Genomic DNA, 26,872 nt, shown 5'->3' with positions numbered 1-26,872 from the left:
CCTGTTGTTTTGAAAGCTGTGACTGCAATGGAATTAATGGCTGCTTGTTCTCTTCAAATGACCCACACAAAAACAAAAAGCCCTCATCACCGGAGAAACTTCAGACTGCTACACATGCTCATGTAAATGAGCGAGTTTCAAGTCCACGTCCAAAAATATAGTATTATGCTATACTATATATAATATAATATAGTATAAATACAGTACAAAACTGTGCAGTGCTGTCACCATGCCGTGTTGTAAGTAGTTCAGTTTTTTGAAGAGAAGAAATGTTTATGTTGGGTTGTTTTGGGTTCATTCATATAAGGACTTTTATGTCGAATGAATGGTGGAGTGGTGGGGTTTTATGGAGTAGAGCAGAGGGCTGGGTCTTTAGCTGTTAATGCTGGAGAGGCTGTTTCTTGGCTGTTTTCAGCAAATTAAAAATAAAGCTTGACCATAAATTCGAGTCGCTCGAGTTTCTCACAAGAACCCTGAACATTACAGTATTTTGCAGTTCACCTTTATTGAAAGCCTGCATTTAGCAAAAAAAAACAGAATGTCAGAATCTCACAATTAAAAACTGAATACCTACCCAACAAACGAATATCTGTATAGTTGAATATTTGGCTCCAGCCCTACTATCTACAAACATGGACAGAAAGTATGGACAGCTAAACAATGGCCAGACAATGTCTGTCAGTGTCTGAAGTCAAATTTGCCTTTTTTACTTAACAATACATTGTGGTTTGAGGCAAGTCTGTTATCATTATGAAAGCAGTTTGCAATGTGTCAACTGTTGGACTGTTAGCCTAGCTTAAATTTCTTGTGAGCTGCATTCGCCTTGTAGCTCCAGTGCAAAACTAAAGGAGCACAAACATGGCTTGGCTGACTGATTACATTTTGGGTAAGAGGAAAATTGTATGAATTCCATTTTTATGCCAAAGTGTTCCTTTCACCCATCCCTGGACGGCTGGTCCAGTCTTAGGCTTCAGCATGGGTCAATCATCTTGCATTGTTTTCCATGTTGTTACAGAATAATGAGCCTCTGATGTGGAAAGGGCTCCTCGGGGAGGGAGCATGTGTTAGTATGCATGACTCATGCCTTGTTGGGGGGCTCTTCTTGCAGTTGGGCCTCGTCTGGCAGCTGAACCGCAGTCGCTGCAGGTGGATTTGGGCTCTGATGCTGTGTTCACCTGCGCATGGACGGGAAATCCCTCCCTCACCATCGTGTGGATGAAACGGGGACACGGAGTGGTACGAACAGCTGCGGATTAATCCGATTAAGTCAACCGTTAATTGAGCACATCATGAGTACATTGTTTTTACCTGTTCTCAGCAATTAACAAGTTCAGAGAGATACGGAGGTGTTACTGTGAAGGCACCACATGTTTGTTTTTTCCTATAAGTGCCAGCACAGTTGCTCCCTCTTGATTGTCATGTCACTTTAAATTTAGTAGCATATGTTAGTGGATTTGACAAGTCCATTACACATCTGTCCATTTCCATTAATTATGAATAGCCAGAGAAGACAGTATGTAAGAAATAGATAAGAAAGAATCCTAAGGATGGGCACAAAACACTGGATTCACATGGTCTGTTGTTTGTCCCAGGTGCTTAGCAACGAGAACACCCTGACCCTGAAAGCAGTGAAACAAGAGGATGCTGGGAAATACGTGTGTCGAGCCGTGGTTCCTCGGGTTGGAGTCGGGGAGAAGGAGGTGACCCTCACAGTGAACGGTAAAAGCACCTAACCTATTCTTTAAAGATGACGATGCCTTTATTGTGTATAACGGCATATTTCCAAGGAAACACCGATATTGTGGGCTGATGCTGATATCCAGTCCTATATCCATCCTTCATTTATTTAACTTCTGATCAAAATAAGTGGTTCTTCATTTTCCAGTAGACGTTTCTGAGGAGATTTGATAAAAGCATAAGAAAGGATTTAAAAAGTAAGTGAAAAATTAGAAGTTTCCAAAACTGGAGTTCCAAAAATGGTTAAAAGCTACAGAGAAATTGAGGCTCCTAACAACCATCTGAAACGCCTGGTAGACACCAAAACTGTCCCCATCAGATAAACAGCACTTAAAGCTTTCATCTCTGAGAGAGAGGAGAAAATCAAGCTGCTTCAGATCTGAAAACATCCACAGGTGTTTCTGTCCATCCTTCCACTGTGAGAAGATGACTCAGCGCTGTGGGTCTGAAAGGATGTGTAGCTGTTCAAGAAGAACCTCACTGAGAAAAGGAGACGGACACATCAAACAAAGAAGCAGAATAATGGACTGACCACCCCAGAGTCCAGACCTCAACATCACTGAATGTGTTTGTATTGTGAGAAGCAGACACAGCAACCAACTTCTATGACTGAACTGGAGGTGTGGAAAAATGTTCTAAAAAGAACAGAAGCTGTAATAAAGGGTGGACACATTGAAAAAATATATTTTCTTCTCTTAAATATTCTTATGATTTCTCCTTTTGTCCTGACAAAAAATGGACTTGTTTTCATTGGATGTTTTGACTCAAAATGACACAAATTGATTGGTTTCTGACTTCTATAATACATAGAATCTATAATACATAGAAACTAGGACTAAATCCCACCTATATTAGCGTTACAGAGAAATTAAACGTGTGCATTCGGAGTGCAGTATATGCGCCAAATATTGGTTTGTAATAATAACCAAATCTAAACATCTCTCCAATGCCAATGCATTTTTAAGCAAGTATCTGCTGAAACAGATATGATTCCTATATCCCTGTGCATCCCTAAATATATCGCAGAGCATTATTTTGTCCTAAGATGGATAACTTAAAGGTGTGCTCCAGCTTTTTTGCACCTGCTGCATCTATTGCATACAGTCAATTACCACAGACAGTAATTTGGACACTTTTACTGTACTAAGTAAACAAACAGCAAAGCAAATTTTATAATAGAAATCAATGGGCAGATGCTTTAGCTCATGCCCATTGGCTTCTGTAGTACGTGTGTTTGAGTCAGCTGTCTTTCTGTTCTCCTTTAATTTCTCCTTTAAATTGCCTGTGATAAGCGACCATATGCTGCAGATGTAGCATATAGAGATTACATTCAAAAAATTCCTTTTAGCTCAAAGTAAGAATTGCCTAATAGAGGCCCTTACTCCTTGTCCAATTGGGGAGATTTGACTTTGAACATAACTTATTTGTCTAATGGAGAAGTTTGGTGCTTCTGTTTATTTCTATCCGTGTTAAAGCAGATACTAAGACTTTAGTGTAGGACCAGGCGCAGAAGTGCTCCAAACAAAATTTGGGTTTACATGCTCCACAGCGACAAACGACAAGCTGACATCTGTCAGGCGGTGAGGAAAGATGATCTAGGTCGTTTGTTAGCCAAATGCAATGCGCTAGTCTTTTTATTGGGCTTGCCAGACAGCATCAACTGTGACGTGAGGTCTGTTTAACCAGTATCACAGACAGATTACGCATGGCTTTGCTCAGCATTCTGTGGCTCGGATAGTGTTTCAGCCCAGCAGCAGATCTTACCATTAATCTGGGGAGAATACCATGTTTTTTATTTGAGGCAATCAATAGACAATAAACAAGGTTCACATAGAGCAGAGTCATAAGCCTTGAGGACCATGCAGGGTCATTGAATTGATTTAAATGCATCAATTAACCCCTGTCTTTAGGAGCGATTCTCTTTTGGAGATGTAATCATAAAAATCACAGGGCGGCATGCACAGGCACATCAAATAGTAACAAGGCGCTTATCGAGAAGATGAAATTTTTGTTTTTCTTCTGCCTCGCTAAAGGGCCAGTTTTATTGGCTATGCTTATTCAACCTAAGATCTGTCAATGGAAAATAGGCTTCTGGGGCATGTATTCTGTCTGTTTTGATGGAAAGGCCTGACCCCCTTGAGCCGCTGCAATAACACAGTCTTTCTTCAGCGAGGCAATAAGTCTGTTTAATGCTTTATGAATTCTTTATCTGCTCTGCTTTTCCCTCTCAGCCGGCTCAGTAGATTCCTGCGATTCTGAAGGGACGCAGTTCCAAAAAACGCTGGAGCCTCCGTCTCCTTCACTGTATCTAATACAATTTTGAAAACAGTCCTCTCATCAAATATTTGTGTTGAATCTTATGCAACGCTAAGCTGGGCTGAGGGATGCATTAACGCCTAAATGGCCCAAATTAGAGGGATTATGTGGATGCAAAGAAAATATGATTACAGACTTAATAATGAGAAATTAGTCAAATAACCACATTAGTTTTCCTTATACTCGCTCAGGAAAAATAATAAAATAGATAATTGCCGTGTCTGCGCTAAACGATTCTAATAATGCAAGGAGCTGAAGGAACCGCTTGAATGGGCAGCAGCACCTCAACTGATCAGTGCTTGGTTTTGTTTTCAGTGGAGCGGTTATTAACCCAGTAGCATGGAAGAAAAACATGCTCAAAACACGGGATCAACTCACTGAAGCAGAGCAAAAACAGCATGTAATTAGCATCACTTACAGTGGGTCACCGCATCTGACGTTGGGAGGGGGGTGTGTTACACAGTAATATTGAGCATTGAGCAGTATTGACAGATGACAAAAAACTTAGTTAATTAACTGCAGTGTTTGTCATTTCATGGGTGCTTCATATTCATGCTTTGAAAGAACTGTTAAAAATACAGCGCTGTGCAAAAGACCACCCTTCATTTATTTGAATACCAGTCATTAAGTATAAGTTATTCATTTTTCAGCTTCAGCAAATGAAGCAGAAAATACACTGAACAGAAAATTATACAGAAGCCTCAACAACTAAATATAATTCCATTTTTGCAGTATTTAGCGTGTCCACTCTTTACCTTTATTACACTTATTTCAGTTTTCCACACCTCCAAAGTTCAGTCTTAAAGGTTGAAGATTGAACCTTTTACGATCGAAGTAATCCTAAACTCTTTCAGTGATATTGAGGGTCCGGGGTCTGGGATGGCCAGACCATGAATAATGAATAACTTAACTACTTAATGCTTGACTGGCAGTTAAATAAAAAGCTGTTATTCTTAGTCTTCTGCACAGCACTGTACATAAAAAACTACACAAAAACTATGTTTTTTCAGAGCATGAAACTAAAACAATTATGTTAGCTTATATTACAACCACGTTCCAAAAAAGGTTGGGACACTGTGCAAAATGTAAATAAAAACAGAATGCAGTGATGTTCAAATTGTTTAAACCCTATATTTAATTGAATAAAATAGGGAAATTGTATTGTTTTTAAAAAAATATATGCCCATATATTTGGAAAAGTTGTGTAATGCTAAGAAATCCATTTACTGGTTGATGGGCAACAGGTCATGATTGGGTATAAAAAGAGCATCCCAGAGAGGCTGAGTTTTTAGAAGTAAAGATGATGAGAAGTTCACCACTGTGCGAAAAGACTGTGTGGACAAATAGTGCAACAACTCACGGATAATGTTTCTCAAAGTAAAATAACAAAGAACTTGGGGATTTGATCATCTGCGGTACATAATAACATTAAAAGATGCAGAGAATCCAGAGAAATCTCTGTATGCAAGGGACAAGGCACAAAAACAATATTGGCTGGCAGTGATCTTTGCATGACAGAGTTTTAACCGCAAATGCAGGTTAAAACTGCCATGCAAAGAAGAAACCATATATAAACAGGATCCAGAAACGCCGCCGCCTTCTCTGGGCCTGTGCTTATTTAAGATGGACTGAGGTGAAGTGGAAAAGTGTTCTGTGGTCCGGCGAATAAAAATTTGAAATTCTTTTTGAAAATCATGGACACTGCGTCTTCCAGGCTAAAGACCACCCAGCTTTTTATCAGCACACAGTTCAAAAGCCAGCATCTGTGATGGTATGATGGTATTAGTGTACATGGCATGGGTGATTTGCACATCTTTGAAGGCACCATGAACACATGCTGCCATACAAACAACGTCCTTTTCAGGGAAAAAATCATTGTGTAGAATCCTTTTTCTGAGGGTCTAAGGTCATCCGCTTTTTGATTTCTGAGCAGTATATATATACTGTAATACTAATATCTAATAAAGTAAACATCTAATACTGTGATATCACCCCATATTGGACAAAACTGTGACATCAGTATCGCCCAGCACTGTATCCATGCTGTCTCAGCTGGGCTCCTCGATTTCTCCCCTTGTGTGCTGGATGAACAGGAAAGACATATGAGCCTCTATTTCTTCTTCCCAGCGTCCCTCTCTCTCTTTCCCTCTGTTTGGATGGAGCTTCCCAGGCTGAGGCAGTAAGATAAAGCCATCTAATTATAGTGCTCATTTACGGCCGCGATCCCCCGTCAGATTTGTTTGGCTTCCCCGGAGGACTCTATCGGAACAGGCCTCTGCTGGAAAGCCATGGAATGCTATCGCACCCCCCACCACCACCAATTCCAGTCTTTGTATCCATGCGTAATTAAGAGGAGGAGAGAGAACATTGTTTCACATTTTCCGGAGAAACGCAGCCGCAGAGTGTGGGAGAGTACAGCGGTCTGATCCAGACTTTCATTAGCATGACTTTGGCTCCACACAGAGACCTCGGGGTTAGGGTGGGCGATATGGCAAAAATGTAAAATTACGATACTCAAAGGCATTTTACAATATGTGATACAGTACTGAGTCAGAGACCACACTTCATTTATTCAATTTCCAGTCAAAATATCCATTAAGTGCAGGCATCAGGAAAAAAACTCAAATGCATGTTTGAAGTCCAGGGAACCTAAATTGTTGAATTTAGATGACAAACAATAATACAAACCAAAACTGGCACAATGAATGGAGTAAAATCATGGTGAATTTTGTGCTTGATTTAACTGCATAAACATTCAAATCTAGTACGTTTTTGTAACTATCATGAGGAACATAAGTTAGCCTGTTAATGTACTCCAGTAAGTACTGAGCGAAGTGGGCACACAGTATACATACAAGTACGTCCTGTAAATGACCTTCCGATCCCCACTAGGTAGTTGAGATATTGCGCCAATATTCACCTCTTTTGAAGAACCTGGGTCCAGTTTCTGTAAGCAGTATCATCACCAATCACAAGGCTGATGTGCTTTGTCCTGCCCATACAGCTTTCACAAAACCAGATTTACCAGGAGAAAGCTAACCACCAAGCGAAAGCTAACCTAGCAAGCATAACTGAGCTACCAGGCTAGCTCATCGATCTGTAGTAACAAGGTTCTGTACAAGAACTTTACCTTCTTCAGGATGTCGCCCCATTAAAGCCTGTGAGTCTTGAGCACAGCAGTGGGCTCTGCATCACCACCTGTATATATAGTGCCTGTTTCACTCATTTCTTCTCACTCAAGTTGTTTTGTTTAGTTCCACTTCAGTGGCTGGGAATATTGGACTAAGGGCTGTCAATCATGCATGCTCATCAGAATATTTGGACCACGCCCACACAGTTCTCAGGTCCAATTAGCTTTTTTAAGCCATGCTTTATTATATTCGTCTTGTTTTTTTCTTTTTTTTTTTTAATTTTGCTGGATGTTGTTTAATATGTAATATAACACTCAATGTTAGTATCATACAAACATTTAAAATGTTTTGTACTGTGTTCCCTGGGACTCTTTTCTATATATGTATCTATCTAGGTACCCACCTATGTATATATGTACATACATACATACATACATAGGTAGATACCTAGATAGATACACATATAGATATATAGCAGCTTTATTAATGCCAAAGGAACATTATAGGGTTAAAACAACAAAAAGAATGATATAAAATCACTTACTTATAACAGGAAAAAAATGTTTAAAAATATTTACTCTTGCCTAATTTTACAAGAGTATGAGCGAGTTTACAATTGTGTTTAATTTTACGTGATATAAGTTGAGGTGGGAAACAATAGGTGACGCACTGATAAACGGCTGACAGTTTATATTGTGCATGTGTGCATTGTGTGCTTGTTTCTAACAGTTTGTCAGAGCAGGAGTCACACTTTTCATCCTCATTTGTCATTGTAAACGGTGAATTGGGGAGTTTTCACACGGCCACAGGCTCCAGAGATTATCTTTCTCGAGAGGCGGTACTGTCATCACAGCTTTGTAAGGGTTAAAGTTCAACTGTTTCAAAGCCTCTCGCATCGCAAACACGCTGCGAAAATTAAATCTTCGGGCAGCACCCGGACGAGACAAGTCTCACCAGGCTGAGCTCTTATCACTTCTGCCTTTCTCTCTGTCACACTTTTGACCGCAAAAACACCCTCACCCGGCACAACCCGAGCCTCTTCTGCAGATAAACAAAGCCAGTAAAAGGCTCACTGCCACGGGAAGGTTTGCAATCTCTTGTCATAGAAATGATTTTTGCTTTATTATAAACGGTAATCACTTACAAAGGATACATTTATGTAGTATAGACTCGTCACCACAAGTAATTTTAAATCTTTGAGGTTTTTTGGCAACAAGTAGTTGTGTCTAATTATAGTGCTCATTTATGGCTGCGATCACCCGTGAGTGTAAATCATACGCTGTAAAAATCTATTTTATGATTTTCATCAAGTTATCTGCATCGAGAGTTGATTCTTTTAAAATATACCCATTCTGGATGTTAAAATTTTCATAACATTGTAAATTGATACCAGAAATGTCAGATGAAGTCAGACTCGAGTCATAAATTTGATAACTTCAGACTGAGCTCAACCAAATGTAAAAGCTTGTGATTTGACTTGGACTTGAACACAGAGGACTTGAACTTCGACTTGAACACCGATGACTCAGATTTTGACTTGAACACTGGTGACTTAAACCTGAACACCAATGACTTAATGTTTGACTTGAACACCAGTGCTTTAGATATTGACTTGGAACATCAACGACTTAGACTTTGACTTGAACACAAATGACTCAGACTTTAACTGGAAAACGGAAGACTCAGACCTTGACTTGAACACCTATGACTTGGACTTTTACTTCAGCACCAATGTCTCAGACTTTGACTTTGACACCAATGTCTCAGACTTTGACTTCGACAGTAAATTATGCTTTGCTTATTTTATTTTGGTGCACAGAAGGCAGGAGTTTGCCTCTCTGTAAGCTGGAAACAGGCAAAGTTTAAACGGGCTTTAAATGGGCTTACCAGGCTAATTTACCATTTTCCTTTTAGTTATACGAAAGACTAAGCTCTCTCTAACTGAACAGTTTAAACAAAGAACAGCTATCGGTTGTTTTCGGTTTATGTTCAGCTAGTTAGAGTCGTTGTCATGTGTCACTTGAGAACATGCAGTGTTTTTACCCTCATATTTCAATGCACTTTAAAGATGGTTCACTTTTTATTTCATGTATAATTGCATCACTCTTTGTCTATACCATTGTGTCTGTCATGGTTATCCATGTATGGTGCATTTACTCATTTTGGAAGGGTGAAAAAAATGATATATACTGCATACTACTAACATGTTATAGGCCAATGTTTCCTAGCCTGGTCCTCAGGGACCCCCAGACATTCCGCAATTTTGCTCCAAACTGTCTTAACAATTAAAGATGAAGGAAAATTGTAGACTGTCTCAGGGCCTTGAGGGCCGGGTTGGAGAACACTGCCGTAGACTATGTTACGGTTACCATACAGATAAGGGTGAATGATTTTGGGATAATATCTAATTGCAATTTTGCTGATAAATATTGCAATCGTGATTTAAATGTGATTATTTTCACTACAAAACTTAAATAAATACATTTTTATTAATGTAAGGCATCATTAAAACTGCACTCTTTCATATTGAAATTTCAATATTAAAATGATTCATCATTCAGTCCTACATACATCGTTTTTAGTGTTCAGTGCTGAAACGGCATTAAATTCGCTGAAAAATCCATACTGACCTTTAGTTTTGGATTTGGGACTTGAGAAATACTTCTAACTCCCACAGATGGTTCTTCAAGGGTTCTTTAGTAAAGGCAATGGTTCTATTTAGAATATTGAGTTCTATATAGAATCATTTTATTCTTAAATAGTTTTTTTGCATGGTGTAATGGTTTTTAAGACTGATGGGGAATGTGTTGTATATGGTTCCATATAGCACCTAAAAGGATTTTTCTACTGAAATGACAATAGAAGAACCCTTGTTGGTGCTATATGGAACCATTTTCAGAAAGGTTATATATACAACCATTTACAGCACATTCCCCATTAGTCTTAAGAACCATGAGTTCTATATTGATGCATTTATGCTTAAATGGTTCTTTACATGGTGAAATGGTTCTTAAGACTGATGGGGAATGTGTTGTATATGGTTCTATATAGCACCTAGAAGGATTCTTCTATTGTTGCAAGCCTGAAATAACAATAGAAGAACCCTTTTTTGGTGCTTTATGGAACCATTTTGAGAAAGGTTATATATATACAACCATATACAGCACATTCTCCATCAATCTTAAGAACCATGAGTTCTAAATAGAATCATTTTATGCTTAAATGGTTCTTTACATTCTTTACTTGGTGAAATGGATCTTAAGACTGAAGTACTGAAGAAGTGGTTCGCAAGCCTGAAATAACAATAGAAGAACCCTTTTTGGTGCTATATGGAACCATTAAAAATGTTTTATATACAACCATTCACAACACATTCTCCATCAATTTAAAGAACCATTTTACCATGCAAAGAACCATTTAAGCATGAAATGGTTCTATATAGAGAATGCATGGTTCTAAATAGAACCGCTATATTTACTAGAATTTTTTAAGAGTGCACCTGTTATTAAAGTTATACAGCTTTCTCATGCATTTTGAAATCAGCATCTCTGTTCATCTTAATCTGAATCTTTTTACAGCTCCCTAGAAGTTATTTGAAACCTGTGAAGTTCTACAAGCTATTCTAAGTCATATTAGAATCATTTTAAACATGTGCCAATCAAATTGGTTAATAAATGAGAACTTTTGCACGGTGCTTCCTTACTTTTGAATGATTGCTTGTGAACAAAACACGAGACAGAGTGTAAGGGTAATAAATGGCTTGTTTTCAGTGCTGTGCTGTGCTGTGTGCCCGAGTCCCCTGCACATCCCTGCAGGCGGCGAGTGTGCGGCGTGTGTGCGGTGTGATAGGCGGTAGGGGGGTGTGCGGTGAAGCGACCGAGTGGCTGACTGACTGACTGATTGTCATGCCCGCTTTCAGGCCCTCCCACTATCTCCAGCACCCAGACCCAGCAGGCTCTGTACGGCGAGAAGGGCCAGATCAAGTGCTTCATCCGCAGCACCCCTCCTCCGGATCGCATTGTAAGTGCTCCTCTCTCTCCCTCTCTATCGCTCTCTCTCTCTCTCTCTCTTTTTCTCTGCCTCTTTCACCCCGCGCGGCTCTCTTCCGTAACCCGGGCCATTGATACGGCGGTGGGCCAGCGGCCAGCAGCTCCGTACTCATTACCAGATGGATCTCCTCTCCAGTATCAGGCAGCCTGCAGCTGCGGGCCCCTTTCCACGAAATCTCTTCCAAGTTCACCGATATGAAATGATGGGCAGCACTCTGCAGAACAAAGGCAAAAATAATGGGCGATGATATATGACATACAGCTCTATGAAGCAGGGCTGACTGCTATGACTTTATGCTCCTAGACTAATGGTGCTTAAAAGAAGTGTCTCTATGCTCTAGTTATTTTAGACCACTGTTAAGTGTGGTTATATTTCTCCATCATGTTTGCATTCATATCATCTTTCTCTGCTTGTTTAAAGTTTTTCTATAATGTTTGCCTGTCAGATTCTAGTAGTTGTTAGGACGCAGAGGCTCATCTATCGGTTTATCTCGCCTGACACTGGCTGCTGCTACTGCTCCAGTTCTTTGTAGGTACTGCAGCTCGGGATAGCATTCCAAGCAACACCGTTGGTCCTCCTGAGACTTTGCACACCAACGTATTTACTTCAGATCTATTCACACTGTCTGTCTCACTGCTTTGAAAGGGTTTCACTTGAAGATCCTTACTGCCACATATAGCAAAAGTAGAGCACCACCATGCTATAGGAGTGCACAGTGTACTGTATACAGATGTGTTATTTTCTGATGAATGGGGAAATTGCATTATTATTATAATTCTGACAATGGAATTGCTTACTGTAAAGCCGATATTACAGCAGAAGCAGAAGCGACATGATGCACGCAGTACACAGCAAACAACAGATTAGTATCTTATCAAGTAAAATTATCTAGTTGATATATCCAATATTTCTCCTGTTGAGATTGTTAAGCTTATTTTAAGATTATTTAACTTATTTCCAAACATTTTTATGCTTGTTTTAAGTAATTTTAGGTAAAATTATCTCACTATATTGACAGATAATTGTGCTTGTTTTAAGAAATATCCTTGAAACCAGCAACATTATCTGCCAATATAGTGGGATAATTTTACTTAATAAAATCACTCAAAACATGTAAAACATCTAGAAATGAGCTAAATATTCTTATAATAAGTGCACAACCATCTCAAAATAAAAAATATTAGATATATTGTCTAGTTAAGAGAATTGTGTAAGCCTACGCTTGCAGTAAAGGATACATGAATATAACTCCCAGATTTCTTTATTCTATTTACAAAGTAAGTAAACTTCAGAGTGATGCAGTGAAATAGAGTCTTTGGCTGAAACCGAAACCGAATTTGAGGGCTCACTGAGCCGAAAACTGATACCTGTATAAAAACAGCTTGCATAAAATACAGTATGTGCCATGAAATCCAATGGCCTTGACAAAAGAGAACAGCTGGTCATCCAAGGTATTGAACTCCTTTATTTTTTTAAATTATATTTGCATTTTGGCTGTCAGTTATGAACTGTTTCATCATCTCAGAAACTACAGTCTACAGATGGTGTCGGCATGCTCGCCGGAGCTTTGCTTTCTGCTTCTGTTGCTTTGCTGTATTCTGCGTATCGAGTGTCGTGTTTTCATATGGTATCAAACCTCTAGTGCAGAAGTTCTTTGGTGTTATTTATACCTCCTCTTAATACTTCAACAGTGATTATGAATCTCGTTAAGTTCTACTTGTATATACAAACTCAATTCCAAAAAAAGTTGGGGCAGTAAGTTAAATGCAAATAAGAACAGAGAGCAGTGATTTATAAATCCACTTTGACCTGTACTTAAGTGAAAACAGTACAAGATATTTAATCCTTCAGTCCCCAAATGGTTATCAAGTGCTGTTAATAGGAGGGGTGATGTGACAGTGGTAAACATTCCCCTGTCCTAATTTTTTTGGAACATGTTGCGTCAAATTTAGAATGAGCGTATATTTATCAAAAAGCAATGAGCGCATTTACATGCACCCAATATTCCGATCATAATCGGATTTCTGCAGTTATCTGATTATTCAAATGGTCACGTAAACAGCACACTTTGATTTCTTAGATCAGACTAAGGCCTAGAAATCCGATTAAGAAATCCTATAAAAAGAGCTGGATTTTAGCTCAGTAATCTGATTTCTCAGTGCTGTGAACTCTTACTCTGATTTCTTTCGGATTTCTCAGTCCGCACATGTATAAAAACAGACGGTGGTACTGGAAATAAGCAAGCAGTGTCGCTGCGAGACGCAACAAAACCTTTTTGGAGCGACACTGAAACCAAATACATGCTTGACGGAATGAAGGATTTAAATATTCTTCGTCTTCTAGATGATGTCTGTTCATATTTTCAGGTAAAGTGGCGCAATGTTTTAAAAAAAAAAGCGGCATGTAGTTTACGTCACGTCTTCTTCTGTGAGTTTACTGGCTGGTTGTAAAGCAGAAATCTGATTACTGCCTGACTCACGTAGACCCAGAGTTTCCCCATTATCTGATTACTCAAGTGCATGCAAACGTGTTGATCAGATTACTGACAAAATCTGATTTTCTGCAGTTATTGGGTTGTTAAGTGCATGTAAACGCACTCAATGAAGTTCAGAAGGTGACACATCAAAGACTGTGTTTTTGTGCTGTTTTCAATGTTATGCACATCAAGCAGAACTTACTAATTGCTGCTTTCTGTTTTATAGCAGTTTTCACATACTGTCCCAACTTTTTTGCAATAGGGTTTATAGTTGTAGTTGTTTTATGCTTTGCAAAGTTAATTTTCTTTTCTGTAGATCTACTTCAAAATGTATCTGCTCATTACATGACCCTGGCAGAGGAACTGTCGGTATTAAAAGTTCTGGAGAGAAGCCATAATAAAACGACTCCACTCATACATCCACCCACCATCCTTTTGTTACATTGTCACAGTTCACTGCGAGACCACATGCTAATTTAAAAGTAACCGAACATCCCGTTAGTTAAGAACTTTGTTTTTTTGGCATTATATTAATGTATTTGTTTTGCTCTATCATGTATGATACTTTGTTTACAAGTTTTTATTTATTTATTTGATTTACTTTAGTTTAATCTGATGCGATGCACTGGGAAGGATAATGAGAAGGGAAGAGGGGGGTTTGGGGGGTTGAATGCACCTGTTTTCTGTTATTACTGGACTGTAAATCTGTAATATCCCTTAAATGAAACAGAATAAACACAAATAAAATGTTCTTTGTTTGAAAAAAAACCCGCAGGCCTGGTCCTGGAAGGAAACAGTGCTGGAGTCGGGAACGTCGGGGAGATACACTGTGGAGACGGTCAGTACGGAGGAAGGGGTCATCTCCACGCTGACCATGAGCAACATCGTCCCCGCCGACTTCCAGACCATTTACAACTGCACGGCATGGAACAGCTTCGGCTCCGACACGGAGATCATTCGTCTAAAGGAACAAGGTGGGAGGTTTGTGCGCTGGCGTATGTGTGCATGCGAGCGTGGAGAGAGTCTATTTTATCCCTGTCTCGGAGTGATTAAGAGTGCTGCCTTGATTATTTCAAGCATAAGGGCAACGAGTCCCCGATAAGCTCCTTTACTTGGGTAAATGTCAACAATTTAAGTCCGCGAAATTCCTTAATGGCATTTAGACATTCAGAACTTCCATTTGTAATCTAATTTAAATTGCCCTAAATCGTCTTTACTTGCATTTATGAGTCCTTTGAAATATTTATGTGGAATTAGATGGTGCTTTCTCATTCAAATGCTGCCCCATTTTCATTTATTAGATCTGCCTCCCAAGAAGCCAAAGCAGGCTTTATTCAAAGGGGTCACTCCGCAGGCTCTCCCTCTAGGATTGAATCCTTAAGCGGAGAGACGGGGAGGAAAAGCTTTATTGTGGCTTCCCAAGTGACAAATGGACACGTGGACTAGATTCCATTGGTGTTTTTTTTTTTCCTTTTTCTTTTTTTTTCTTTCTTTTTTCTTCTTGCGGGTTGCGTCTCAGTCTTGTTGATTACCCCTGCTGGCTCTGTGTTCTCCTCAGGGTCCCTGCGCTTGGCCGTCATCATCGGGGTTGCAGTGGGAGCCTTCCTGGCGCTCATCGTCCTCATGGGGACCCTGGGGGCCTTCTGCTGCGCTCGTCTCCAGAGGAGTAAGTGCCGCCCGCTCCCTCTCTCCTCGCTTCCCGCCGCTGATAAATGGGCGAGGAACAAGAGAACAGCGAGAGTAACTCCTCACCTTGAGTTTAGAACACGTCCGCAGAGACGCTGTGTGTTTTTAGGCTAATTCCACAGGGCAGCGCGCGACTGTGATTTGGAGCAGTGATTTGGCGCAGTCTTTGCTGTAAAATACTAAGAAAATAAAGCACTGAGCCCCTCGAGGCTTTGTTACAGTGATTTTTGCTACAGTTAAAGTAGAATTCTACCCTTTTTTTTAAGTCTACATTATTTTAAATGGTTAAGATGTAAACGAAGTCATTCAGAGTGGAAATGTTCCTTGAATGGTTCACAGTGGTGTTGATAGGAACCAGACATCTGAAGAGTTTAATGCCTGTAAAAGCTCCCTCACAGAAAGATATTGCATAAAATGGTTTTGAATATGCAGTTTCACGATAGTTTTGAAAGGATTTTGGCCTAAAATGTATATTTTAAGAGCCATTTGTGGATAGAAAATTCCCAAAGTTAACATTTTTTTCAGATTTACCACTATTTCACCATCATCAACATTACATGTAAAACGCATTTAGGACCACTGGTTGTTGTGGATAGTAAATAAAGTGTCTGTATTTGCATTACAGATGTTATGACCCCTGGTTCCTATCACCACCACTGTAAAAAAATCAGAGGTTTCTCAGCTAGGCACCATTTCACATCAAACCACTCTTAATGACTTTGTTTACATCTTAACAATTGAATTATGCAGAAATTATTAAACAGTAGTGTAATTCCCAGTTAAGGAGTATTTGGTACACATAGCAGAGTGATATAATCACTATAATCAACTTGAGTGGCTTGCTCTTACAAATCAGCAGCAAAATGCATAGGAAAAATACACCAATGTTAAATTAATAATTTAATTTATTATCAGTAATAATTGCAGTAAACATTGTTAGCAGTGTAGTTCACTAACAGTAGGCGCGTGTTCCCAAGCACACAAACATACTGATCAAAGATTTTTCCACAAACAGAAATGGTTCCTCATAACTTTCCGAATACAGAATTCACAGAATACACAATTTAATTAATGTGTAGTGATATGTGATCATATTAAAGCAATAATCCACAAGAGGCTGTGCATTACAGTAATTTTATCACATTCTTAGGTGCAAATCTGCCCTAACCCATAGGAAAATCACTGTCTTATGTGGCTTATTGCTTTTTTACAATGGCGACAAAATAAAATATGATAAAACATACATGTTCAAAGAATAAGGGCTGTTGTTGGGGAGAGGACAAGAACTTTGTCATTGTATGTTATGTTAGTTTCATGAACAAGTAATATGTTGTTAAGTAATAATGAAAATTTCATAATGTGCGAGTGTTTAATGCAGGGACCTCCTTATAGGCAGTTTTTGCTCACCAAATTACTACTAAGGCTAATTCCACTAGCGTCTCAGTGCGATGTCCTGTGTTGTGTTAGCACTGAACTAAAGGTGGCACACATTCGTTTTGCCACGTTGGGTTTAATTCTGCGTAAGATTTAGGGGTATCTAGCAGAACAACCAAATACTCCCTCCCTCACCCGTCCCTTTCCAAGCGTATAGTAGAACCTACGATTGCCGATTTCTGCTGCCGCCTGTCTTGATTTTACATTGGTTCTTCATGTTTTTATTTCTTTGATGACAAGGATTCACTTCTCCATTTGTCAAAATTATGTTCTCAAACTTCTCACAACACAAAATGTTTAGCCAGCAACAGCAGTAACCACTGAGTCTTCTTCTCCCTACATCTTCCAAGCCGGTGCTACAGCACCACCAAATTCAAGCTGCCGTTTCAGCGTAAAAATGGAAAGGTGTCTCTAGAGCCACTGCTTGGTTTTGATTTGTCCATTCTGGGCAACTGTAGAAACACAGCAGTGCAATGCATAGCGGCCTCTGTTGGGAGAGGACCCACTTCCTATGTAGATAAGGGCTCATTCTAAGCTAAATAAAACACAGCAATTCATAGTTACAGGTGATTATACACTAATGAAAGTGTGGTTTTGTGTATTATGTTCTATTTCTGCTAATAGATCCTGCTAAATCGTACACACTGCACCTTTAAGGCAGAAGTGCCAATAAACAGACATTTGATGTGTCTAAGTAATTTAAGTACCATTTACTGTACTTTTTACAGTGAGTCATTCAGGACATACTTCAATTCAAGGACTAACAATATTAATGAAGGATCGATTAGCCTATTAGCTGTCTTTTAGCCTGCTGTCAGTTAGTTTTCAGCCCCTCTGTTTAAACAACACCAGATTCTTACTTCATTTATCAGTATACTTTGTGGTCCATGTCAGAAGCTCAATGGTTTTTAGTGACTTGGTAGAGTAATACAGAATTCAGTTGTTGTGAGGAGGCCATAGGTATGTGTACATAAAGATGAAAGATTTCAACATAGCTCAGCCAATCAGATTTTAGAACCAGAACCATCTGTTTTATCATAGAGACTAGAGAATGCGAAGTGGATGTAGCAGTGTGGTTCGTTTTTAGATAGATGACAGAAGGATAGGAGATCCAATCCGGGTCTTTATTAGCCTCATTATCTCTTACTTGCGACTGACTGCTTTTGAAATAATGAATGGTCCCGTGGGATGTGAGCTACTGCTCTGCAATTATTGCTTTTGTCGCACATGTCAGAGGTAGCGCAGCTGCACTGTGAAGTTTTGTTGTTGTTGTTCTTGTTTTGTTCTTGATTTTTTCAGTCCACCGTATTTATTCGCATGTTTATGATTGTGTGCCACAGAAGACATGCACCTGGTAATGTCCTCACTGCCCGTGTCGCTCACTACCCGCCAGAGAGAACTGTCGAGCACAATTAAAGCTGAAAGTAAGACCACGATGCATGCTCCTTTCTCAGTTCTTCTTCTTCTTCTTCTTCTTCTACTTCTTCTCCGTCTTTTTTTTCCAAATTAGCAGCCCAAGTCTGAGAAAAACTGTCAGTGCATGTTTCTTTGATAGACTAAGTAGAGCGCTGTGATCTCACTCTAGCACAGGGACACTCAAAAAAAGCCCAGCAGGGAACGTGGAGGCCAGCGCTTTTGAAGCTCAGCTGAAGCTCAGTGTGCTGCGGAGCTAGTGATTCTGCCACTCCGGCTAATCAGAGCGATATCTTTCAGATCTCAAAGGGGTTGTTTCGGCGAAAAACGACATTCGTGTAGAGATCGTTCATAAGGATCACAACGCGGCCAGAGAGACCGAGGAGCACACGAACGTGAAGCAAATGATGGTGAGTCCCTTTTTCCCTAACGGCGTTCCAGTCCTACAGCAGAGCCCTGATAAATCATACCAGAGCATACCTGCACATGTAGCAGTGCAGGGCTGTTTCAGTATCCAGGGTCTACACTATATTGTTGTATTGCTTTCTCAATACTGACCTTTGCAGTATTGATGATCGCAGAAGGCTGCAGTGTGAAAATGAGACGTCTAACCAGTCACGGTATGCAGTGAGCATCCTGACCAATCACGGTTCCAGATGAGTGTTTCTCGGGGGGGGGGTCCCCACAGAGTCAGACTACAAAACTCCCCCAAATTCTACTTGTCTGTGCTCGTTTAACGTTCAGATAAAATCAGTATCTCAAGCTAATGGAACTTGTTTTTCTCTTGTAAGAGTTGTTTGTTTATTTGTACTGTATGTAATGTGCTCTTCACACATGTGACACATATCTACATGCTTAACTGGGGGACTTTACAGTCATGCTAACTTGCACTACACCCATGTGCTATCCCCCTACTTTGAGCTCCACCTTCATAAGGTGCTGGATTGGTTTAGAAATTCACACTCAGTTTGTTCCCATCCTAGTAAGGCTACAGTCCCACCCACGTTTAGCCCCAGTGAGTGATGCTCTGATGAATCAGTGTGTTAATGCAGGCCGCTCTTTAGCCATGTCACATTATCAGTTCACCAGTGCATCTTTAATATGCTGTAAGGTTTATGGCATTCATAATACAGAGCAACATAATCGCAATTCTAATGCTTATCAGTTCTAATATTTATCATATATCCATATCATGCAGCTCTACACTGTCCACATAGTAGACCTGGAGTGTAGTCAGCATGCTTTGAAGATATCAGCTACTTTCTGTTGTACCATACTAAAGTACTGTTTCTCTATCTCTCTCTCTCTCTCTCTCTCTCTATCTCTCTCTTAACACTCTTTCTGCCCTCCCGATTCCCTCCACTATCCCCCTCTCTCTCTCTCTCTCACTCTCACTCTTAACACTCTCTCTGCCCTCCTGATTCCCTCCACTATCCCCCCTCTCTCTCTCTCTCTCTCTCTCTCTCTCTCTCTCTCTCTCTCTCTCTCTCACTCTTAACACTATTTCTGCCCTCCTGATTCCCTCCATTACCTCTCTCTCTCTCTCTCTCTCTCTCTCTCTCTCTCTCTCTCTCTCTCTCTCTCCCTCTCTCTCTCTCACTCAACACTCTTTCTGCCCTCCCAATTCCCTCCACTATCCCCCTCTCTCGCTCTCTCTCTCTCTGTCTCTCACTGGAACACTCTCTTCAACCGCCCCATCCCCCCCCACCCCCTCCACTCTCTCCCTCTGGTTCTGGCTCTCTCTCTGTCTGTCTCTCTCTCTCTCTCTGGCTCTACCTTTCTTCTCTCTTTCCCTGGCTCTCTCTAACACTCTGACACTTTCTCCCCTCCTGATTCTCTCCACTATCTCTCTCTCTCTCTCTCTCTCTCTCTGTCTCTCTCTCTCTCTCTTTCTGGAACACTCAACCCCCCCTCCACTACCTCTCCCTGTGGCTCTGGCTCTGGCTCTCTCTCTCTATCTCTCTCTCTATCTCTCTCTTTTTGGCTCTACCTGTGTTCTCTCTTTTCCTGGCTCTTTCTCTTTCTATCTCTCTCTTTCTCTTTCTCTGTCTCTCTCTCTCTCTCTCTCTCTCTCTCTCTCTCCTGCAGATGGAGCGTGGTGAGTTCCAGCAGGAGTCAGTTCTGAAGCAGCTGGAGGTGCTTCAAGAAGAGGAGAAGGAGTTCCAGCACATTAAGGTGAGACAAAGCCAGGAGAACCTCCTCAAGCTCATCCGTCTTTATTAAGCGCTCTCAGTGGGCGATCCTCTATCAAATTCATCTCAAATTCAATTATCCTAAAATGTAGAGGCTCACGGTTTATGACTCAGCACTGGGAGGAGACAAACAGTTGCCATCCATCTCAGTGTTTTAGAGGAATCTGAGTGTTTTCAGACAGTTACTATGATAGAGCTGCCTCAGACGGATTAAAAGAGACCTACGGAATAAAAGTGCTTTTGCCGTGATTGGCTGTACCTGTTCAATCTTCCATTTCCAAGTTTTTTTTATTATGTTGTTGTGGTTAAATTGGGAAATGATAGAGGTCACATTGGTCCAGCCCATGCAAATTTCGTTTAGCAGAAGTCAATTAATATTTGCTCCAGGGTTCGGTCTGTAGGAACAGTAATAAAAGAATAATAAAATATAATTGAACGTGGGCCTCAAGTGCTTCTACTTGTGTTGTATTCCAAGTAATTCCATTGCCTTTATGGTCAGTTCTAATCTATATCTTTGGTTTTCTGGATTGGTTATCAGGAATAGCCCCCATACAGCTCACTGTATAGCCTTAATGACCATGTAAGTGTCAACCTCTGCTGGTTCAATTCCTGTGGTATGATTCAGGCGTCTGCTGTAGAGCCTGCTTATATCCCCTGTCCCTTACAGACCGCCTGACAACAGCCCAAAGCTAGTGCAGACAAAAACCATCCAGTCTTGACAATAAATATGATGTTTTCCCGGTGGAAAATCCAGAAAAAAAAGCTCCATCTTTTCCTAAAATCCCCAATACATATTCGATTTTGTGAACCAGCTGAACTGCGGCGAAGATTAAGAGAGGAAAAAAAAGATCGATATTTTGTGTATGTAACCAAAAATAAACTGCGAGTGAATTTTTTGCAGAGATTATTTCACATATGCGATGCCAACACGAATCATCAAGGCCCATTTAATTAGCTGATAACAGGATTTGACTGTTTATGCAGGAGATGACTATTTCACACCACTAAACCATGTAATCTTCTTAACATGGAGCACTTATCAGTCTGTTCCCTAATTTTCATGTCACGCTGACTATAATTAGTGCTAGTTGAACTTGACCTTGGCTTTGAGAGTGTGTATAAACATGAGATGGAAAAAAAAAATATTTTCTCACAGGTTTTTTTTTGTTTTTTTGTTTTTTTTTGTGGAGCACAAGCAAACAGCCAGGCAAACCTGTTGTAATAACCTGGCGTGGCACACTTACCATATTCGTAATTGTTTGGCAAGATGTTGTTAATGTGAATAGTTGATTAGACTCCGAACAAACAGGTCTAGGATGATTGATATGGGAGCAAACAGGATGTCCTGAAACAGCCAGATAGTTTTGCTATTTGCGGAGATAACATATAAGGGTACACACTGCCTGTCAAAAGTTTGGGGACACCTAGCTTTTCAAAATGAGTTGAATGAATGAGCATATTTTCTTTGTTAGTTTGCATAAACTTAATATATCAAAGCAGGTTTATTTAGAGCAGGGCTGCCCATTTTTGGCCTTTTGATTTGGCCTGCCAGAAGGTTACTCAAACTCCACCCCTGAAGGCAGTGAGATAACAAACAGTTTTATAAAAACGAATCGGTCCAGTCCTAAAGTCTGACTGGCTGAGCCGCTATACACACAAGTATGACTGCCTCACAACTGCTTTACTGCCCCACTCACTAAAAATCCTTGTGCTAATAATGGAATAATCTTTGACTGTATTGCTGCTGCCCTGCGATGGACTGACGACCTGTCCAGGGTGTATCCTGCCTTCCTGCCTTCTTCCTATATAGTGCACTATGTAAGCTATGAAATCCTGGCTTCTACTCCCAAATAGCGCACTGTTTATCGAGTAGGGACATGGATAAAATCCCAAATGAAGACGAACAGCACTGTTAGCTTGGTGCTAAATAAGACTGATAGGCGCCAATTGAAATTAGCATTGTCGTGTTGGTGGTAATTTAGCTAGCAAAACAATTTATGATACAACAATGACTGACAACAGTGACTGAACTTTATTGTCTTCTTTCAGCAGTCCATGGTTGCTTGGCAACAGTAACATACACTAAAGGAAATACATTTCTTGGCAGAATAATTGTTTATCTCAATTATTATTATTACTAAATTATTTATTGAAAATGTGTGTATTTTATCATGTTTTATGTTATCTGCCGTTTTATACAAGCTACAAGCCCCTTGAGGTCGTATAAGGGAGTTTTACTCCGCTTCACATTGTGCCTAACAACACCTTTACCTGTGATAAAATCACTGTAAAGCATGCCCCCTCATGGCTTACTGCTTTATTACACTATTTATAATTAATTCAATTCTTATTTGCTCAATTTGAAACCTACCTACTTTTTTATTTGTGTGTTGTTTTGTATTTTTGGTCTTCCACCCAACATTTCAAACAAACAAGCTGTGTGCCCCCTGCTTTAGAGTAAAACAGTATCAGACATATATATATTTGTGATGCTAAAAGATTTATGAATTATTTAATTTCATGCCAATTCAGTAGACCCTGTGCATCCCCTGTAGTGATGTCAGCACTCTAATCTTGTAGATGTTTAAACCACCTTTGGGCCAAAGGAGCTTCAATATGTGCTTTTAACAATAGTTTGGAAAAGAAAACTCCTAAATCATTATTTAGACAAGAGGAAGACATTTTAATGAACATGACGCTGAGTGATGAGCTAAATATACCCAGAGGATTAGCAAATGGCTTTGAGGTGTTTTTACTCAACAGCTAAAATTATTAAACACTTTAAAAGCCCCAAACATTTGAGGACCAGGGTATCTTCTGCTGGCTTCTTTGGCATAAAGAGTCTCTTTACTGTCTTCTCACAAAGACAATCCTTTTTTAGTACATTTAAAAATAAACTTTATTTATATATATACTCTTTTATATAGAGCTTACCATGATCATGCATGACATGCAGGTCAAAGTGCCTCACAAAAATAACACAAGGAGAGGGAGTAAACCTTTCAAATGTATGAAACTTATGAAAGGTGTGACATTAGGCTTTGGCAGCTAAGCTATCAGTTAGTTGTCAGCCAGTTTGGGGTGTGCATTTCAGTTAATGCAGTATATTGGATGCTCTTCATCATAACCCACGTAGACAGACCTAGTGAGAATTTTTCATATTCTTAAGTGGCCTTTGAAAGAGCTGTTTTGGTGCTTAACAGTCATTGATATGATATGCCTTTTTGGGTCCAAGTTCATTATTTTCCCCCAAAAATAATTTAATAAATACATGACATATATCAAATTATTTAACAATACTTCTTGTATGTGAAACAATTTTCAGTGCATCCTTAAAAAAATCTGAAAGTCGGAAAATGTCAAGAGGTGCAACTGTCCAACCATATATAATTAAGTAAACTATTAAACATGGTAATTTAGTTTTATAAAATTCAAAATAAAATAGTTTGGCATGATTTTATGTTTACAAAATGTGAAGAACACGTTGCAAATTAAGGCGACTTTAAAAGTGCTCAACTCACTGGAAAACGTCCGCAAGTTCTTATTTCCTCAAATGTCAGGTGCCACAACCAAAAAAAAAGGACCTTTATTTTGACACGCTTTTATGAACAAGGGACCAGGGTGTTACAGCATAAAGAAGACTCCAAATGACCTTCATGGTGCAATGCCAAAGTCGGTAGCCCTTTCACAAATCCTTTCACAAATTTTGGAAAAAATGTGATTTTTGAGTCATGGTTAGAATAGTTCAGTTTACCATGTCAGGAGGTCTGACCTCAGGAGAACCATGAAAATGTGTAATTATAATAATAATGTTTATTTATTTGAACAATGTAAGTATAAACTCAAAGACAAAGGTTTCTACAGGTGTCTAAGTATATGCCTGTTTAATTTGAAATTAGTCTGAAAAGTCAGGTGGCACAACAAGTAAGTCAAATGGTGCAACCAGACCAGCACAGTTTTGATGTGCAACAATCCTGTTTAATTTTGACAAATGTCACAAAGAAAAAAAAATATGACACAATAAGGACCAGAGGGGTCTCCATCAAAAGGCTGTCCCTGGTTGGTGATATATGTGCTATACACTGTATGCTAAAATGATCATTTTTCAAATACTCTTTTTTGCTTTGTTAAAAAATGTGTTAACTGATTTCATATGTTTTTTTACCACTTTTTACTTCTCCAACAAAATTTCCAACTCTCCTCAAGTGTTAATGTCGAGTACTATTTATAAACTCTTTAATTGTCTTCAACGACAAAAATGAGAACGATTTTGGTCTCTCTTTCTCTCCCTATTGGCTCAGGACCCAACTAATGGCTACTACAGTGTCAACACCTTCAAGGAGCACAGCACGCCTGCCACCAGCCAGACCGCTGAGGTTCGCAACCCTGCCACCGCCACCCTGGGCAAGCAGCGGGTCCCCACCGGAATGTCCTTTACCAACATCTACTCCACGCTGGGCCCCGGGCCCAACCACAGGCTCTACGACTACGGCGGGCGCTTCGTGCTGGGCATGGGCAGCAGCTCCATCGAGCTGTGTGAACGCGAGCTCCAGCGAGCGTCCCTCAGCGACTCCAGCTCCTTCCAGGACACGCAGTGCGACAGCAGCGTCAGCAGCTACAGCAGGCCGGACAACGGCTACGCACCCTTCGACAAGGCCAGCAAGGCCTCGGCCTCGTCCTCTTCGCATCACTCGCAGTCGTCCTCGCAGAACTCGGACCTGACGCGGCCCCTGCAGAAGCGCATGCAGACCCACGTGTGAGGGCCCGAGGGAGCGGGAGGCGAGGGCAAGAGGGCAAACGCTGGACACGGCCAGGAACACGAGGAGAGTCAACGTGCCTCCGCATGACTCCCGTTTGAGGAATTACATGCTCTTTGCTCGGGTGGTGATGTACACTAGCTGTCCAAAAGTATCCAGACACCTGATCGTCAAGCATTTCTTCCTGTCTTTAGGATTTTTACCCAATTCTCTACCGATTAAGTGCTTTTATTTCTGACCTGCTAGCTAGATCTGACCTTATTGCACGATTACCACCAGGCTTGGAGGGTGAGGGCTTGCACGTGCTTTCTATAGGAAGCTGCTGCCTGCACAGAATCATAATGTCCAACATTTCTTCAAAATTCAAAGGTATAAATAGAGCATTTGTCCACCATTTCCTGCAGCAACAACCTCTAATCTCCTGGGAAAGGCTTTACACTAGATGTTGGAACAGTGCTGTGAGGATTTGATGGAGCATTAGTGAGGTCAGGTACTGATGTTGGATGATTAGTTTTAGATCACAAACAATGCTTCAGCTCATCCCGAAGGTAGTGGGTGGAGCTCCATCACTCCCGAAAGAAGATTCCACTCTGGCCAGTGCTTGGCATTGGACATAAGAACAAAAGGTTCTTGACTTGGATGTACAGTTGTATGAAAAACGTTTCACTCAATAGAAGTTTTTCAATTTGTGGTGGTTTTTCAAACTTAAACACCTTCACGAAGTTCTTGGGGGGGGGGGCCCTTTTTGGCACCTTCATTTTTAAGAACAGGTTTGTGTGCCGCTGTTCCCGAGCATCCCGTTCTACCGCCCATTCTTTTCCATGGAGATTACACCCGTGTCGGCAGTGGGTGTGCCTTAATCAGACAAAGCCACTAATTAGAAGGGGTGTCTGGATACTTCGGGACATAGCGTGTAAACGCCTCACAGGACGTGTACTTTTTAAATAAGCAATGTGTTTTGTAAGTTACCTGAGCCACCTGTTTCGTGTGGAGCGACTTTTTGCTCAAAGCTAGTGTGCGCTTACTGAAACATAGTTCATTGAACGTTTGTTCCATGACAATCAGGACTCCTTCATCCTCACAGTTGCCATTGACTTAGTCTGATTTGATGCACGTGCTTCATTTCAGGACTTTTTTTTTGCTTTTGAGAAACAGAACCACTTTCAGGGAGCCAGCATTTGTCTGAATTTGAAAGGGCCTTGACGGTCGTTTCAATTTTTCATGAGGAGCTGAACTCGGGGGCCTCATGAAACTCAGCTGTGATTCAAAGCACAAAGGTGTCTGTGTGTATCAGCCATCAAGAGAAAGTCCTAACCAGGACACAGGGACGAGCCTCTCGAGGACCTCTGAGGACGCAGAGGCCTCGCAAACAAAAAATCGGCCCACGGCCTCGCCAGTGCTCCGTCCGAAAAGAGATTCTGTCCCTGTTTTCAATGTTTTCACACAATTGTAAATTCTCCTCACTTTTTTTAGGTTTGTTTTTGCCATTTCTTGAAAGTAACGCCATCTGAATGCATTGTGTGCGATCGTTTAAATACAGTTTGCTTGCATGAAGAAGCAGCAAAAATGACGTAGAGGCGATAAAGAAACCTCTTTGTGGCTTCTCAAACGTGGACGGTGTCATGTTTACACGTTGGAGGAAAGATTGTGGATATCCTACTCAATGTGAGCTCTCTGAAC

The 26,872-nt window shown here is 40.4% G+C and overlaps 1 protein-coding gene across 1 annotated transcript in view; it reads left to right on the top strand.

The window, feature by feature from the left end:
• kirrel3a (kirre like nephrin family adhesion molecule 3a) overlaps window positions 1-25,209 on the top strand; it is a 219,103-nt gene extending 193,894 nt beyond the window's left edge. Inside the window, exons 8-15 of the mRNA XM_036595784.1 lie at window positions 1,109-1,236; window positions 1,593-1,719; window positions 11,104-11,204; window positions 14,486-14,684; window positions 15,269-15,376; window positions 18,544-18,653; window positions 20,332-20,418; window positions 24,737-25,209. Of these exons, the coding sequence (XP_036451677.1) occupies window positions 1,109-1,236; window positions 1,593-1,719; window positions 11,104-11,204; window positions 14,486-14,684; window positions 15,269-15,376; window positions 18,544-18,653; window positions 20,332-20,418; window positions 24,737-25,195 (1,319 nt within the window). The 3' untranslated portion in view covers window positions 25,196-25,209. The remainder of the gene's footprint in view (window positions 1-1,108; window positions 1,237-1,592; window positions 1,720-11,103; window positions 11,205-14,485; window positions 14,685-15,268; window positions 15,377-18,543; window positions 18,654-20,331; window positions 20,419-24,736) is intronic.
• The last annotated feature ends 1,663 nt before the right edge of the window (window positions 25,210-26,872 follow it).

The sequence above is a fragment of the Colossoma macropomum genome, unplaced genomic scaffold (assembly GCF_904425465.1).
Source record: "Colossoma macropomum unplaced genomic scaffold, Colossoma_macropomum, whole genome shotgun sequence".
In the NCBI taxonomy this organism is placed as follows: Eukaryota; Metazoa; Chordata; class Actinopteri; order Characiformes; family Serrasalmidae; genus Colossoma; species Colossoma macropomum.
Note: the sequence above shows the minus strand (reverse complement) of the source record. Positions and strands in the feature narration are given on the sequence as shown.